Source organism: Rhipicephalus sanguineus, chromosome 8 (assembly GCF_013339695.2).
Source record: "Rhipicephalus sanguineus isolate Rsan-2018 chromosome 8, BIME_Rsan_1.4, whole genome shotgun sequence".
NCBI lineage: Eukaryota > Metazoa > Arthropoda > Arachnida > Ixodida > Ixodidae > Rhipicephalus > Rhipicephalus sanguineus.
Genome location: NC_051183.1, coordinates 135,350,449 through 135,368,311, shown reverse-complemented (window position 1 = coordinate 135,368,311; position 17,863 = coordinate 135,350,449). Strand labels below are relative to the sequence as shown.

The window sequence follows — 17,863 nt, the reverse complement described above, 5'->3', positions numbered from 1 at the left end:
CGCAGCGTCGACAGTCCCGCCACGGACCAGGCCATTTCGCAGTTCCCGGATTCCGCACCCTTCAACAGGCGTCACGACAACGCGACGAGCGTGATCGAGCCACCTTATCAACTTTTTGCGCACCGTCCAGCAGTTCGTGGCACCCAGCTTATTCTGACGTCACCGACCAGCGCTAAAAAGTCTTGCATCGACCACGCGCGCACCAGTGGGCTTGGCAGCAACGCTTAGATGGCCAACGCTTACAAGCCCCGCCTTTTTCTTGTGCAGGTAAACAATCGCTATTCCTTGTATGCATCGCGTACTCGTTATATGGCATTTATTGTGCTGCCGAGCCCCATTTGTTGTGCGAAAATGGCCTATGAATGTGCATCTGTCGTCTTAAAACTATTGCTTTTAGCTGGCGACATTGAGGAAAATCCTGGTCCCCCTACCCGCTTGTCTGCTCCGGAAGCAACCTCCGATATTTTGCAAGCCTTGCGAGATCTCCAAACAGGTCAAGCTGCGCTATTAACCGAGATGAAGTGTCTCCGTACCAAACTGGCACAAAATGACGAAACCCTCGGTACTATCACTGAAAGACTTGGAAAAATTGAGATAGACTGCGCATCCCTCCTTTCCCTGAAGAACGACATTAAGGAAGTACAGGCAATCGCGACGCAGAACTCACGTGAAATTGCCAGTCTTACAGCTAGAGTAGATGACTCTGAGGATCGCGCCCGCAGATCCAATCTTCTATTCTTTGGTCTCAAGGACAGTGCAAATGAAACATGGGCTCAGTCAGAACAATCAGCAATTGACGTATGCAGTGAAAACCTTGGCGTTCCGATAACACCAAAAGACATTGAAAGGGCTCACAGAATAGGCCGTTTCACCCCGGCCAAGACCAGACCCATATTCGTACGCTTTGCAAATTGGAAAGACAAAGATCGTGTACTGTCATGCTCCAAAAACCTCAGAGGGTACCCGTACAGCATCAGCGAAGATTTCTCACCGGGCACACGCCTCGCACGAAAAAAATTGGCCGAGTTTGCCAAAGCAAAAAATAAACCGACAAAACTTCGTTACAACAAGCTAGTCATCGATGGCGTCACGTACGTGTACGACGAAATCTCGGAAAGCGTCATCCCGCGACCATCATAGCTAACACCGAGTTCACGTCACAATCTGCAGTGTTCCGAGCACATTTCGGAACCACGGGGGCCGTGCACTCCCTTACGTTCTGCTACTAACACTTTTCCCGTTCAACTCATTTACACCAATATAAGAAGTCTCATACCTAAACGAGACCAAATACTACACATAATAGAAACTACCGAATGCGATTTCGTCGTACTAACCGAAACTTGGTTGAATGAGTCAATTCCTGATGCTGAGTTGGCACTCTATTTTCCTGGTTTTGATGTCTTTCGTTGCGACCGTATCGGTAGGCGAGGAGGCGGTGTGCTAATAGCGGCTCACAGCAGGTTGTTATGTAACGTTATAGATATTTCCAGTAGCTTAGAAGTACTGTTTGTATCCTGCAAAGCACTTTATCCCCCCGCCATTATCGGTGTGTGCTACCGCCCACCTGACGCAGACCAGTCGTTTGTTGCTGAATATCATGACGTCTTGAATTCACTTTATGGCTCTTATCCCAATGTCCCAATTATATTTCTTGGAGACTTCAACTTTCCCGGAATATCCTGGTCTGATTTGTCGTTAACTTTGTCCAAATGTAGCGCGGAAAGTGATTTCGTTAATTCCTACCTAACATTCGGACTTTCACAGCTCGTTTACACCCCTACGAGAAAAACTGCTCACTCATCAAGCATCCTCGACCTTTTGCTAACATCGCACCCAGAAACTGTTTTATCCGTTTCGTACTTGGCTGGGCTAAGTGACCACGCTATAATAAATGCTACACTACAGTTTCACTCACCAAGATCAAAAAACGTTAAGAAAAAACTAACACTTTACGATAAAGGCAACTACGTGGCCATTAACGAGGAACTTGCAGCATTCTATTGCTGGTTTTGTGAAGACTTCTCACAACGCCCAGTCGAAACAAACTGGTGTCTTTTCAAAAACAAATTGCACGACCTCATTCGTACTTACATCCCTACCGTAACGGTAACAGAGCGTCCACAGACACCATGGTTTAGTGTGGCACTAAAGCGCCTAAAAAACAAAAAGAAGCGGCATTACCGGTCCGCTAAGTTATCAAACACAGTGCAAGCGTGGGAAAAGTTCCGCGCCACTGAAAAACTGTTCGATTCGCTTGCCGCAAAATCCAAACGCAACTTCTTTGTTTCAACGTTACCGAACATGCTAAACACTAACCCCAAGCAGTTATGGAAATTTATCAACACAAGCGCATCTAAAACGTTATCACTCTGTGACGAAAATGATCAACCCATTCCACTACATGATACGGCACGCGTGTTGAACAGCGTTTTTTGCTCGGTATTCACCGAAGAGCCTGATAGCGAATTGCCCTACTTGTCCCTGACTGAATATCCAGTAATGCAGGAAATCACCTTTGAGGCTGCTGGTATCGCTGCCTTAATCGACAACCTAAAGATGACATCATCAGCTGGCATAAACGGCATCAACACAAAAATACTAAAAAGTACAAAGCAAATCACCAGTGTCATTCTCTCTTGCATATTTCAGCAATCACTTTCCAGTAGTACCCTACCACATGACTGGAAGGTGGGAAAGGTCATCCCAGTGCCCAAAAAAGGTAACCCAGCGTCACCGAGAAACTATCGTCACATCTCACAACGAGTGTATGTTCCAAATTAATGGAGCACATTCTTCATTCACACATTGCAAAGTTTCTTAGCTCTGTTAATTTCTTTCATCCCAGTCAGCATGGCTTCCAGAAGGGCCTTTCCTGTGACACTCAACTGGCTATCTTCATTAATGACATCAGTTCTAGCCTTGATACTAACACCCCCGTTGACGCGCTATTTTTGGACTTTGAAAAAGCTTTTGATAAAGTACCCCATAACCGCCTATTCCTAAAGCTCTCTCGCCTAAACCTTCATTATCTTGTGTTTCACTGGATACGTGATTTTCTGTCTAACCGTCAGCAGTTTGTCTACGCTAACGAACACTCTTCTTCTCTCACACCTATTACATTCGGGGTTCCTCAGGGAACAGTCCTCGGACCCTGTTCTTTCTCATATACATTAGCGACCTTCCAACTAACATTTCTTCCGGGATTCGATTGTTTGCAGACGACTGCGTGCTATACCGCCCTATTAACAATAATAACGATGTTTTATCCCTACAATCTGACCTCAGTCAAATTTAAGATTGGTGCCGCAAGTGGCTCATGTCATTAAACGCATCAAAAACCTCCCTTCTCACTTTTCATCGAAAGAAGTCATACCCTGCTCGCGATTATATAATAAGTGGCTCTTTAATATCCGCTGTTAACACCTACAAGTATTTAGGAATTAATCTCACTACTGACCTATCTTGGCACACCCACATAACCAGCATAACAAATTCTGCTAATCGCGTTCTTGGTTTCCTGCGACGTAATATCCGATTAGCACCCTCCTCAGTCAAACTTCTAACCTACTGCTCCTTAGTAAGGCCGAAGCTCGAATATGCAAGTGCCCTGTGGGACCCATACCAACATAATCACATTACCATGCTTGAATCAGTACAGAACCGTGCCGTACGTTTCATTTTTTCGGACTATTCCTACAACTCTAGCTCATCGAAACTCAAATCCCCAGCCAACCTTCCCAACCTTATATCACGCCGTCGAGTTGCTCGCCTTTCTCTCTTTCATAAGTTCTTCCACCAGCCACCCCAAGCCAATCTCATTTCTCCCGCACATTGCCACTCAAGCCGGATCAACCACGAAAAGACCGTATACCCCCCTCAAGCTCACACTGTCTCCCATGCCTCCTCATTCTTCAACCAGACATCAAGGGACTGGAATGACCTTCCCACCAAGGCAGTGCTTCATTCCGACCTAGCCATCTTCAAACGCATCATAGAACTGTTTTTGTAGACATGCCCACCCCTCATGTAAAACCCCTTCCTTTAGGGGCCTTTGAGGTATCATAAATAAATGAGTAATAAACTGTTATATAGGAAGTCGCGCTGGAAGCGTGCGTCGGCGCCTTCGGGTAAAGCCCGCCTGATGCGTTTTGCAGCCACTTCACGTTCTCGCACAGCCTCGGGCTCTGCCTGTCGGTACGCGCGCTTTCTCGCCGCTTCACGGTCCTTCACATTTTGAAGAACCGATTCACGCCGCAGCCGTGCAGCTTGTCCAGCAGCTTCGGCCTCGCGGGCTCGAACGGCGGGGTCTTCTCGCCGCAGTCGTGCAACTTGTCGAGCAGCTTCGGCTTCGCGGGCTCGAACGGCGGAATCTGCTTCGCGGCGTCGACGTGCTGCTTTGGCCTCGCGGGCTCTCACCTCAGGATTCTGTCTGCGAGCGCGCGCTGCCGCCGCATTCCATGCCCTCCGTTCCGCAGCCTTGTCTTCCATCTGGCGACTCCGAGCTAAAGACAAAGCGTGCCAAGAGGGAGCCTCATGTCGCGTTACTTCTGAAATGTTGTCTTCGGGTGTCGTTGAATACACGAGACGTAGTAAAGAAGAAAGAACTCCACACAGGCGAACACGCACGAGACTCTCACTCGTCAACGTCGTCTTCTTTTTCTACTGCATACCAGAGCGCGCGCTTCTCATGAACTAGAGGTGGCTACTACAACGCTACAAACAAACGGAGGATGGACAGACCCACGGCATAAGGAGCTTCAACCCTAAAAAGGTTGGAGGTTTGGAGTACTACAACTACTCTACTAACGGAGAAGCGAGTGCATACATATAGGAATCAATATTCCCCAGAGGCGCACCGTCAATGGAGCCAAGTGTAACGGGGCGCACCTAACCCGTCAATCTTCACAGCCTCCCTGCTGGATCCGGTTTCATTTCGAAGCTGTGCTACCTATGCGAATAGTTTTACTTGCAGCGTAGACAACGGAAGTTACTACAAGAGAGAAAATCATATTTCCAATTCATCCTTTAAGCAACCGTTTACTAGACAAAGCATTTGATTCGAATGTTGCCGCCTAAATGCCTCATACGAATTCCAACTCCCCAATTGCCATGTCACCAATCAAAGAGCAGGTTCAATCAAAAGAAGCACTGAAATCCATAGAAATGAATGAAGAATGAAAGAATGAATGCAATATCTACGAAGTATCTGCTTTTGTAGTTGTGTAAGTGACGCGTAAGCGTATATTTTCATTGTAGGTTGCGGCCTTCATTAGAAGGCTGTTTCTGAGCGGCGTGCCCAATGCCTCTTTCATCTTCGCAACATTCGTCAGCGCCTGTAACGGCCCCACAGCAGCCGCATCCCGCTGCCACAAAAACGCGTCAGCATGAAATTGCACAAAGCTATTAATTTTTCTGGTGTGTACAATCATTATTTTCGGCTCTACACCGTGTACAAAAGTTGGCTTTTAAATGCGCCAGCTTTTCTACGTACACTCAGCTAGAAAACTGTCCACCCGTCCATCGTTTCTTCACATAATACGATAATCGTCATAAGTAAATAAATGAATCAAACAAAAACAATTTTCTTGGTGGTGAGCCTTTTAAAGAGGCCACTACCAAAAGCGATCGGCTGAACAACTGGCCAAAACATCCACGCTTGTAAAATGCTCTTATATCTGAACCGAATGAATGCTTTGTATCTGCGGTGCAAAAACAAATGTAAAAGTGCAGCATTTGATTTTTCTAAGGCCCTAAATGAAATAGTGTGGTTGCGTGAAAAAACCCCTCTATGAGACAAGACGTAAAGCCGACATGGAGTATTCTAATCACATGGAATGTTTGGACATTGGGATAATTTCATGCAAAACTCGCATTTTGTCGGTCGAGGCGTGCGCAGTCTGGGAGCCGTTCGAGACCCTGACAAACGTCATAAAAACATTCCGGTAGATCCCACGCATTGCGGGAATTGATTTTTTTGCGAAACGTTCAACGAGTCTTAAATGAACATTTAAACATTCAACTATGCCTATGCGGCACTTTGATACAAGCCTTAGGACGTGGTTTGAAGTATTCGTGTAATTGAGTGCATGTGTGCATATTTTTGTGCATACCAGTTCAGTTGGCTACACTGGTCTGTAAGGTGTAGTGGTCGGGGTCGGTAGGGTATGGGGTCGTTGCATGACGTAACACCGGCAGTTGGTGGGGCAGCACAGACGCCCCTTTTTTCAAAACGATGTGTAAGCAGCGTCCTTGGACGCATTCCTGCGGGAACGAGCAACACTAGACTATAGCTTGTAAGTCATGTGATTGTGCTTACAAGATATTTGCTGAAAAAAATAGTCCGACAGTCAATATGGTGGTTGTTCACCAGAACACGTAGTCCTCTTCTTCCCTCACTCAACCGTGCCTATAGCTGCAACACCGCAACGTCGGCCCTCGGCGGTGAAGGCGCCACCCCGGTGCTTGTTAGAGGGTGTTGGGCGATAGTTACGGCTTCAAGCGGGCGCCGTGGACGGCGTCTGAAGATGTGGAAGGCGCGGCAGAGTCTAGAGGGGCGATTTCATAGGTAATGTCGCTCACCTTGCGTTGCACAAAGTAAAGGCGGGAGTATTTAGTAAGATGGTTTACGGGTAGCACAAGACGCCGATACCGAGACCACAGGAGAACGAGGCTATCCGGAATGAAGTGGGCGTTCCAGTGGTGACTGCCGCATGCGGTCGGCAGGTTGTCAGGGTTTGGTACGGGAATGTCGAACGGCAAAGTCAGTTCTGGTCCATACAAGTGACAAAAAGGAGAATATCCAGCACTGTCATGGCGCGAGGTGTTGTAAGCAAACAGGACAAAGGGTAGCGCAGTGTCGAAGTCTCTTCCTCCTCTCGGAGATCCCTTGGAGAGGAACAGATCACATATTCGCCACTCGGTACACTGGTGGACGGTAGGAAAGCGACACAGGTTAGTGCTCGTGGTGGCAGACGAACAAAGTCAGCGCACGAAAGCTTGTTCCGAACCGGCTCCGACACCTCGGCGGACGCAGGCAAGTCATGTTGTACGACACCGGCTGAGCAGTGAATGACAGCGGAGAGGTCAGACAAGAAATCGAGTCCGAGGATCACGCCATGAGGTCAATGTGCAAGAACATGGAACAGGACGGAAGTTTGCCGGTCATCGACCATCGCACGTGCGGTGCACATACCGAGCGCAGCCGTAGTTCCTCCACTGGCGACACGTAAAAACAAGCACTCGGGCGCTGGTAAGTACCTTACGCCACCGTGCACGGAGATCAGAGCTTATTACGGAAATATGTGCACAAATATCAATGAGGGCAGTAACAAGCAGGCCATCCACTTCTACAGCAAGCGGGTTCTGGTCTGTTGTCATGGTGAGGAGAGTGTTTTCAGGTCGAGGGTTCAATGCAGCGTCACTTCTGGGAGCGACATTGCTCACTTTTTCGAGAATGGGCATCCAGTAGGGCGGCGCGACGAATCGCGAAGAGGCTGAGGTCACCGAGAGCGATGCTGGAGCGTCGTACTGACGTTGCGGGTGCCTCATGGTAAGGTTCACAGTCACGAGCGGCAAACTACAGGGGCCGGTTGTCCTCGCGTCGATAGCCAGAAACGAGTGAGATGGGGGGTTGTGAGAATGACAATAGAGAGAAATATGTCCCAACCCATGGCAACGATAGCAGATCGGCTTGTCGTTGGGCGTCCGCGTAGCGCAGGGTATTGATAGCGACGAACCGTTCCCAGTGCATGCGAAGGCAGCGTCATGGCACTTACACAAAGTTGCGTGAGCGAACATACGGGCTCGATTCAGGTATTCGCGAGCTCTTCCTGCACAACCTTCTTAATTAGCGAGATTGTTTATCGAGGGTCATTGGACTTGCTTCACGGGACATGAGAAAGAAGCAAACGCCCACAACGCCGGAACTAACAACTGTGTCAACATTGAAAGGAAGCATTCGCCCAAAAAACTTCACAACGCATGTGCGGTACATCATTGTCGCCTACAACGCCACCAGATTAAAACGACCACAATCATCCTCCTTCTCATCGTTGCAAAACACCAAATTGCATGTCAAGTAGGCAAATCGACGGTGCCCTGATACAGTTAGCTCCCATTTTCTTAATGTAGTATGCCTCCACTATTTCACGATCATCTTTGCGTTTTCATCTCCCCAGGCAACTGAAAAGCGGGTGGCATCCACATGGACGACAATCATTGCACGGCCGCGTCAGAAAGGATGGTGAAGACGACGCCTCTATTTCGCAACGCCCGATGTGGTCTACGCTCTCGGTGGTGGGCAGTTGACGGCATGTCGACGATGTGGTCCACCATTGAGCAGTCCTTAGACTCTAGCAGATTGAAAGGATCGTGCGCAACGTGTTTGAGCACATTTCTTACTTTGTCTTCCTTGATCATGTTGGTATCGACACGCCGGCAAACATCGTGAACGTCAAGTTTGTACTACACATACGATTTGGTCGAAGCTTGCGCCAGGCTAGAGGTACATTTCGAAGCGGCCCGTTGGCGCCCGGCTGGCCTACCAAAAAGGTGACAGAGCTTCCGTTTACAGTCTACCAACTCGTTATAGCTGCTTCGTGGGCCGTGAACTACACGCCTGCTGTTCCGCAGACAGAGAAGGCAACGTTGGCGGTCGTCATTGTCGGGTGCCATCGATAGATCGCGGCGAACCCTCCTATTTCGCAATCCAGTCATCCACGTAAACGTTGTCTGTGCCGCAGAAGTTAGCAGGATCGCGCGGCTGAGTGAATATGACTGGCTGCACTGGCTGAACAAAAGACCCGGTCGAACTAGCACAATTTCATTCTGTTGACATTGCGGGTCTCTCCAGGACACGTCCGCTTCGGAGCTCCGTCTTTCATCGTACGGAGCACGTAGACGAAACTGTTCCGATTATGTTTACAAGCTCCTTACAGAGGAAATTAGTCCGACACTCAATATGGTGGCTGTTCACCAGAACAAGCCGTGCTGCCCCTCTTCCCTCACTTCACAGTTGTGATAGCTGCAACATCGCACCAATATGCAAAGTAGGGACGACCAACTTTTCATTCTTATTATGCGCATTATTTACAATGGCAGCGAACGGGTACTTACGCTTGCAGCGGAAACCACCTAGCACCACCCTCTTGCTCAGATAAGTGGCAGCAGTTCTGGCGGTGGAGGCTGTATTTATTCTGAACTTGTAGCCGGCTGTAGTTTCTGTCCGTGGATGTACTGCTGAGATTACTGTTCTTCTATAGTAAAGCAGAAAGTGCTGTAAGCACACGTATTGCGGAAACACGAATGCTCTCTCGCAGTGGAGCATACGTAGTACTCTGCAACTTTTGCAGTTTTGCAGTGAAGCTGTATATAACTAGGCCATTCGTAACTCCGCGGACAGCGATCTTTGCCACAGGCAACCCTAGCAGGCATGTGCCACATCAATTGGGCAAACCTCACTACTCACCACTAGCCCGCTAATCAAGACGTGTTCATGAACAATTCATTGAGCAAATAAATTAGTTATTTGTGCATAAATGGATTGATTAACAAATAAATAAGTATATACCCTCTTAAGGCTTCCAGGTCAACATCAGAGTTTTCGGTGGAATTGAACCCACGCATTCTGCGAGGCGGTCACATATTCTAATTGCTGCCACGCCGGTGATTCAATATACTTAGGCCAAACACCCTATAGCGTCGTCAAATGGGGCAAGGACTCACCTGAAACATTTACTAGCGATGGGTCTCGATTGCGCGATTGAGCATTCCGGCACTCTTTGGAAGTGAGTGAAAAAAATCACAGCATAACTACGGGGTGAATGATGAAGTTTGGGACGAAGCTCCTGAAGCAATCATAGTTACACCGTGAAATCTTGATTGCTTTCGCCCAGCAGTAATCTCGCTGCGCACGTTTCGCAGCCGCTTCCCGCTCTCGCAGTCCCGGGCCCACTTCTCGCTGCGCACGTTTTGCAGCCGTAACACGAGCCCTCGACGTTTCCGGGTCCGCTTCTCGCTGCGCACGTTTCGCAGCGGCCTCCTTGGCGCGCACCATTGCGGGATCTGCCTGACGCCGCGCGCGCTTGGCGGCGGCTTCGCGGGCGCGCACCGCCTCGAGATCCGCCTGGCGCCACGCTCGCTTCGCAGCGGCCTCTCGAGCTCGCACCTGGGGATCCTGCCGACGAGCACGAGCCGCAGCGGCCTTCCGCACCCGGCGTTCCTCGTCGTCCATGGTCCGCCAAGCAGCACGATTCAGCAAGCGCATTCGCACGGCGACGATCCGGGGAATGAGAGATCCCCGCTCAGCCCGCGCAGGAGCCAGTGAGAGAGCAGCTGCACCGCCAACGCCATCTAGCATACCTTCACCCAACCGCCATATTGTACGCATGTCTATGGGACAGCGCCCTTTTGGAAACGAGACGAGAAATATAGATGACGACACGGAATGCCTACAGCACCATCTAGTATATCGTCACCCAACTGCAGTTTGCATGCATCTCTATAGGACAGCGCCCTCTATTGTACGATAAGGGAACACTACAGGGTACGCCGGCTGGATCGACGATCGACAACCGACCAGGTCTCTCTATAAGGAGCTGCGCCCCTAATATATATTACAACATTGCTGTGTATAACCCTTCGTGTTGAGTGTCGTTCCATACAGAAGAACCCCACAACAGGCTTTGTATAGCCTCGAAATTTGACGGCCCCACCCCTTTAAGGACTCGCGTTAAAAGAATTACTATTGCGTGACAGAAGCGTAGAATCGCTCCACGTGTCGCACCACGTGAATCGCGAAACGAGTAGGCGGGTGGTTCGTGGTTGAAACGTGTCCTCCCCATTAGAAAGCGCTCAGCCATAATTCATTATCAATGTCAGCTAAAGCATCAACAATGTGTGTCGCTACGTGGGGGCGCGTATTGCTTCACATACGAGTAGTGGGTGCTTCATCAACTGTAACTGCAGTAGGCACGCTAGGCGAGTTCACACGGCCAACAGAGTAACATGCACAAGTGCACAGAAATGTGGGTAGGCTCGCATGGGCCAATAATGTCACACTCAGACCAGCTACAGCGTTGGCGGTTGGCGGCAGTGCTAGGCGGTGGTTGGGAGACGAGCGATGGAGCGTTCACGCCTTGCGGATCACGCATTGCTACTGACGCCCACGTTTATTGTAACCCAAACGTGGACGGCATTAACAATTTTAAACGGTGTAATTTGTGACACTTTGTCCAACGACAACGTATGAAACAGTCGTGTAGTACATGAGCGTTCTAGCGGATGAATGGAGCGAAAGGCACTACACATCGAGCATAGGGAAGCAGGCTTACTCATGTATAAATTCACTGATGTTCATGTGGAAGGGGAGTTTCAGTATAAATATTCACGAGTGCGCGGCAAGACGTGAGTACACGAGCATAAATGAGTACTTGAGTCCGAGAAGCTGTGAGTATGAGAGTGAATGAAGCCCTATGAGCGTATGTGTGTGATAGTGAGACGTGAATACTAAGAACATAAGCGAGTACTGTTGCGTCTCAACTGTCTTTCTTCAGAAATTCTATGACCACTGCGAATTCCGCACGCAGCGGCGTAATTCTCCTTATCGCATGTCACTGCCGATCATCTATCATTAGCGTGAATCGTGCAACACGTCCAGATAAAAAAGTTTACGATCACCGCTGTGCACTAGGACACAACCAAAATTGCCCATTGTAAACCGCACGGTAAGACTGTGGTAAATCGCCCCAAGAAACACAATACTAATAAACATCTAGACAAGAAAGACGCGAAGTATATTAGAAGTTTAATTGATATGTTATGTCGACATACGCAGCTTGAAAACATTCTGTAGGCGTGCTAGCACCACGTTATTTACGTCTACAAGACTTGTTGCAAGAATTCTAAATACTTGTAGCGAGAATTTTCGTCTTTTTTCGATATTTAATTTTAATGACAGCTTCAATTTTAGCAGCACGTACGAGTTATGTTTCGATCATCGGTAAAACAAAACGTCATCCAACCATTTACATAATCATAACGCCGCTCGTGGGAATGCATATCCCAGGATAGACGTTGGCGGAGGGTGGAAGAGGAGAGGGAGGGTGCGCCCCTTATTCACCTGAAGGGGGTGCCACGTCTGCCTCATACCTTGACTCATTCGGAACTGTCACGTCACTTCTCAATGCGGTGGGTTACACGGTCATGCACGGTTGTCACGATAATGGAGCCCGAGTACTACTGATGCTGCATTCCAAGAAGTGGTTACTTCTGACCTTTACACCTCGAAAGCCGGTGACCAAAGGCAGGTCATTGTGAGAAACACATGAATGCTTCATTTCCATGTTGGTATTCTTTGTGAAGCTTGTTTTTATTTGGACTCGAGAAATGAGGTGGTGAGGTGGGCGGGAGGCGGAAACCTGCGGCAAGACTTCGTTCCCCCACCCCGCTGAATGGAGAATTCCGCGTACGCGTATGTAACCTAGGCGTATACTGCGCAGGCAACGCGCGCGAAGAAAACGTGCCACCGTGAACAACACTCCGGTAACATGGTAAACGCAATCCGGAATTCCGGTAGCACGGTAACATTAGAACGTAATACAGACGAGCTAAAAACCTATTGGCGGCGGGGCGGCCCGCAAGACCAGCGCTACTGACCCGAAGGCATTTCCGCCGTAATCTCCATCTAAGAATGAAATCGCCCGAGCACGACACGCGCATCGAGCAAGCGAGACCGGCGGCTTTGATGTTCTGTGCAGGGAATTTCCCTTTTTGAGGGAATTTTCGACAGTGATTTTGTATGAAAGGGAAAAAGGGAATCTTCACGATATTGCAGGGAAGTTCAGGGCCGGAGAAATTTCTCTATAATGTCCAAAGCATACGGGTTACAAGGCTCTGTCGGATTCTCCAATCGTTTCTGGCGCATGTAGCGAGCAAAATCATTGCCTTTGAGATTAGTTGCCTTTATTTATGTACAGCGTATTTTTGTTCACTCCGGCGCTCGATTGCAAACCCACATACGCAGCGTGGAAAGTTGGGCGAGTTGGTACGAGTTCATTCTGGTCGAAATTGCGCAATGGGACGGGACACGAAGAAACGCAAGACAAACGAGGGTAAACTAAAAACTGAGTTTATTGAACGATGAAACCAGCCTTTTTAACAGCCTCAGCCCCTATGACGCGTCCCCCTATGGGCTTCAATTAGAATTTAGGTCGGATCATGTCTGTTGGTGCTACCAGCCGAGGGCTCGAAAACCGCTGCTTTATTATGCGTCCAGCCACCTTAATGTGATTAAAATGGCTATCGCTTTCAGTGCTTTGAGAGCAGCGGTCGAAAAATCCTGCGTCCACAAGATGACGCAAAGCTTCGAAAAGCAAGTGCAAAGGCTAAGGAACGCTGGGTATCCGAGCCACCTGATGCACACAGTTTGCAGCAAGCTCGCCCGCGTGGTAAAAGAAAAAGGCGTGCTACAGAAAGCTAACGGAAAGCCGAAAGAGGTGGACAAGTTCACCGTTCCGTATATTCACGTCCCTTCCCATGGTTTAAAAAAGATCGGGAATAAATATGGGGTCAACGTAATTTTTCCCGCGCCTGCTAAACTTTCCAAAGTGTGCAACGTGGTTAGTAAGAGGAAGGAAGATACGAGTGAGTCGCGTCAAAGTGAGTGCGTAATTCATCACAGGAACAAGTTTGTAACTTGCGAGGTCGGTGTGGTGTACCAGGTGCCATTAACATGCGGGAAATCGTATATAGGGGAGAGCGCGAGATGTAGTGCCGGTGAGAGTCAGTTTTCGAAGACGGGACAGTTCTGTCGAAAGAAAGGAAGTTCATAGACCGCAGAATAATCGAGGCGTTCCATATCAGGAGGAAAGGGGTGGGATGCATCAGCCACCTATCGATTATTCTTACTGACAAAGAGTCTGCATATCTCTGCTCCACGTGCACGTAATCACCTCAGTCTACGTTGGTTATTTCCATGTGCGCACAATCGTTCTCTTGGACTGTGTTTTTCATGTTCTTTTCAGGTTGTTTCTCATGGTTTTATGTTCTGTCACGTGTCTTTATGATAGCTCTTCAGCTGTTTTAGATGCGAAGTATCTTATGGCGGAGTTCCATCCGGTGGTGGTGGTGGTGGTGTGCGGCGTGACCACCCTTACTGCGCATGCGCATACCCTCTCCCCTCACCCTCTCCACTTTCCCCCTCTCCACCTTCCCTCTCCCCTCCCCCTTTCCACTTTTCCTCTGAAAGGCGGGCAAGACATGCCGAAATTCTCTCCTGCGCAACGCCGCGATGAACACCAGCATTGCGCGTCTCCTTCCCCTCTCTCTCCTCTCCTACGCTGCCCCCCTCTTGCACGCCTGCCGACTGCGTTACCCGCTCGCCCTGTGAGAAATAACGACCAGGCTAGAGGGAAGACAAGACGCGCACAGCGTTCCTCTTCGCGTTCCACGACGCGAGGTCGGTAGCATGCCCAAAGAACGCCAACGGAACGCGATCGTGCAAGTGAACGCGATCGTGCAAGTGATCGTGCAAACGCGATCGCGCATGGTCCCCTTTAGCGGGAAATGGTGTAATGTTTTATTGATAACTCCTTAACGTGCTTATTTTCATGGCTTTTAGCGGTTCTTGTGTTGGACCCTAGGGTGACGCGTCATATGGGCTGAGGCTGTTAAAAGGCTGGTTTCATCGTTCAAAAAACTCAGTTGCTAGTCGGCGCTCGTTTGTCTTGCCTTTCTTCCTGTGCCGTCTCATTGCGCAGTTTCGACCAGAATGAACCACATATGCACAATGTATTTGTAGCACGTGAGCTCTGAGATGGTAGCACACCCTCTGAAAATCATTATTTTGTTCGTCATAAAGTGGCAACAATGGGGGCGAAACAAATGTATAGCAAAAAAAGCAGCAATCTTCTTTCGTTGCACGTGTTGGCTGCGTCGGCTGTTTTATGAGCAGTCGTGGACTCCAATGACAGCACAAATGACGGCGACGGAACATCAGATCCTAGATGGCCAAAACAAACGGGAAGAAAATTTGTGAAGCTGTTTTGATTGGAGTGGCTCAGCCTACCGGAACACAAAGGATGGCTTGTAGAGCACGCGACAACAGAAGCGAAGTGCGAAGCCTGCGGCGTGATAATTAAATGCTGTAAGAGTGATCGTCTAAAACATGGTAAAACCGTGCGACACCAGACGGCTATGAGATCGATGAACGGCATGCTGTGGATAAGTACTACGTTTGAGAAAGCCCACGCTGAAAATGACCCGGTAAAGACGGCGGAAATCAAACTAACAGTGCTATTCGCTACGGAAACAGCCACATATTCGAAGTGGTTCATAACCTTGTGCCGCCGTTGAAAGAAATTTCCCAATACAAAGTGGCAGCTCTAGAGTCATCGCGTCGAAAAATATGTACTAAAATTGTGATGAAATTTTCGCAAATGTTGAGACTGAGGAATCAGTTCAAGCGCTGCGGGAAACAGTTTTCCATTTTAATCTGTGAAGCCACCCTAATGAGAAGCCAGAACATCTGTGTGTCTTTGTACGGCTAGTAGACAAGCCTTCGGGAAAAGTGAAAAAGAGATTTGTTGCAACATGTTCAAGTTAATGCTGCCGGCGGAACAGCTCAAAGTGTGTTGTCAGCCCTCGAAGGGTGCTTGGAAAAGAGAGGCATTCGACAAAAAAATGTCATAGGACTAGCATCAGATAACGCGAGCTTTATGGTGGGAAAGCATAACTCTGTTATTACCCGCCTGATAGAAGTCCATAAAGATGTGGTCATTATTCGATGCACATGTCACTCGGCGCATCTTAGTGCAAGTGTTGCTGCTGTATGCCTACCGAGCACACTGCAAGAGATTCAAATGCTGCATAGCATTTGAATCTAAACGGGACTAAACAAAACCATGGCACTCGCTAAAAAATAATAATAAGACTTATTTTTATTCAGCGCTCATGTCTAAACACACACATAAATAAATAAATATATATATATATATATATATATATATATATATATATATATATATACATAAGGAACAAGAGAGAGTACGACGCGCGTTGGTTTTTGCGGTATGTTTACTGACGTTTCGGCTGGTGGACCAGCCTTTGTGGCGAAGGCTTCGTACTATTTATTGGCTTGCGCTCTCCAGAGGCTTCTAGTGGGTCGTCCTCTTCTGAAAGCCACTAGCGCTCGAAGTCCGTGCTTCTGCTTTGACTGTCGCCACTGCGTATTGCCACTGAGTGCCGTCCAATAAACACCTTAACAAATTAGTGGAGAGTGCTTAGCCGTCACAACTTCGGTCCTCATTCGATGCCCCTGGCGCTTCGATCCCGTAACCTGCCATCTACAATGCCACAAGACGCCGCCCACCAGACGCTTCCGCCTGCACCGACCTCACGTCCCGGTGTTCCTTGTAAAAAGACAGGGCGTGCAAACACGGACACAAGAATGAAGTCAGGACACCACAAACGCCGACTAACAACTGAAGAGACGCACAACGGCTGAAAAGAAAGAAGGCACGAAAACTTATCTGCGCATGCCCATCCAACAGGCGAACCTATCAAGCCGGTACGCGTGGCGGTCCACGTGGAAGATAACTGTTAAGGTATTTCATTTCATCTTTATGCAAGTTAATCGACGGTTGGCTCACGCATGCGCTACCACTATTCTCGATATGCCATGCTTCAATCATCAGGCGCGTTTCTTCATTTCTATGCCGGTACAACACTGCGCATTCATCAAATTTTGGCGTGCACTTACAATCTCGACAATGTAAGGATAGATTAGAAGGTGAGCCTCCTGTTAGCGATCTCTTATGTTCTAATAATCTCTGGTTGATGCATCGGCCCGTCTGTCCTACGTAGAAGCGGCCGCAGCTGAAAGGGATCTTATACACCGCACCCGTACGGCAATCAATGAATTTGTTGGTGTGTTTCACGAAACAAATATCGGTCCGCTTCTTGTCTTTTACTCCCTCATTCTTCCTCTGCACAGCGGCACAAATCTTACCTAGCTTATTGGCAGCCGTGAAAACAACATTAACGCCGTATCTAGTTCCTACTTTCTTTAGCCTGTGAGATACGCGATGAATGTACGGTATACCTACGACACGTTTCTTCCTATCGCTTTCTTCAACCATGCTCGGACTTAACACAATAGACTTCTTTAAACGTTCAGCGACCGTGGCCACTGCATCACGAGGATACCCTACATCTAAAAGACGTGTAACCTGTGCGTTAAAGCTATCACTCATTTTGAGCTCACACGACTTGGTGAGGGCTGACTTAAGGCAAGACATGGCGGTGCCGTTTTTTACAACCTTCGAGTGCTTCGACGAAAAATTTAACAGCGGTTTCGAAGATCTAGGAGAATACTGCCAGCACACGTGGTTCTTCTGGAACGTTAAGGAAATGTCTAGAAATTGTATTCCATTATTCTGAGGCACCTCTTTAGTGAAGCTCAGCCCTCCTCCATTTAATTCAAATTTTTCGCTCACGGAAGTTACCACCTTTTCAAAGTCCTCACCACTACAAAAAATCAAGTAATCGTCCACATAACGAAAAACCTTAATAACCGAATTACCTAAGACGCCTTCCAAAAGATTGTCAATCTTGCTAAGGTATAAATCACTAAGAACCGGAGCAACTTTAGACCCAATACATATCCCTGATTTCTGCACATAAACGCCTTGCTTCCAACCTACCAGCGTCGACTTTAAATACATGGAAAGGATTTCTAGAAATGCCCCGGTAGAAACACCATATTTCGGTGAAAACCGTCTGGTGCTCTTGTGTTGAATTTCCCGCGTTCAGCCTTCAAGAAGACGAAGACGAGTTTTGGGCTAGCGAGCTCGTGAGCGCGTTC

General features: G+C 48.4%; 1 protein-coding gene across 1 annotated transcript; it reads left to right on the top strand.

The window, feature by feature from the left end:
- Positions 1 to 351: 351 nt before the first annotated feature.
- Positions 352 to 1,324, top strand: LOC125759499 (uncharacterized). Its single transcript, XM_049418356.1, has one exon. The coding sequence runs from the start codon at positions 352 to 354 to the stop codon at positions 1,138 to 1,140; it is 789 nt and encodes a 262-aa protein (XP_049274313.1). The 3' UTR covers positions 1,141 to 1,324.
- Positions 1,325 to 17,863: the final 16,539 nt, after the last annotated feature.

What these genes read in the sequence shown, in the direction of transcription:
- LOC125759499 (XM_049418356.1), top strand. Translation starts at nt 352, where the DNA reads ATGGCCTATGAATGTGCATCTGTCGTCTTAAAACTATTGCTTTTAGCT.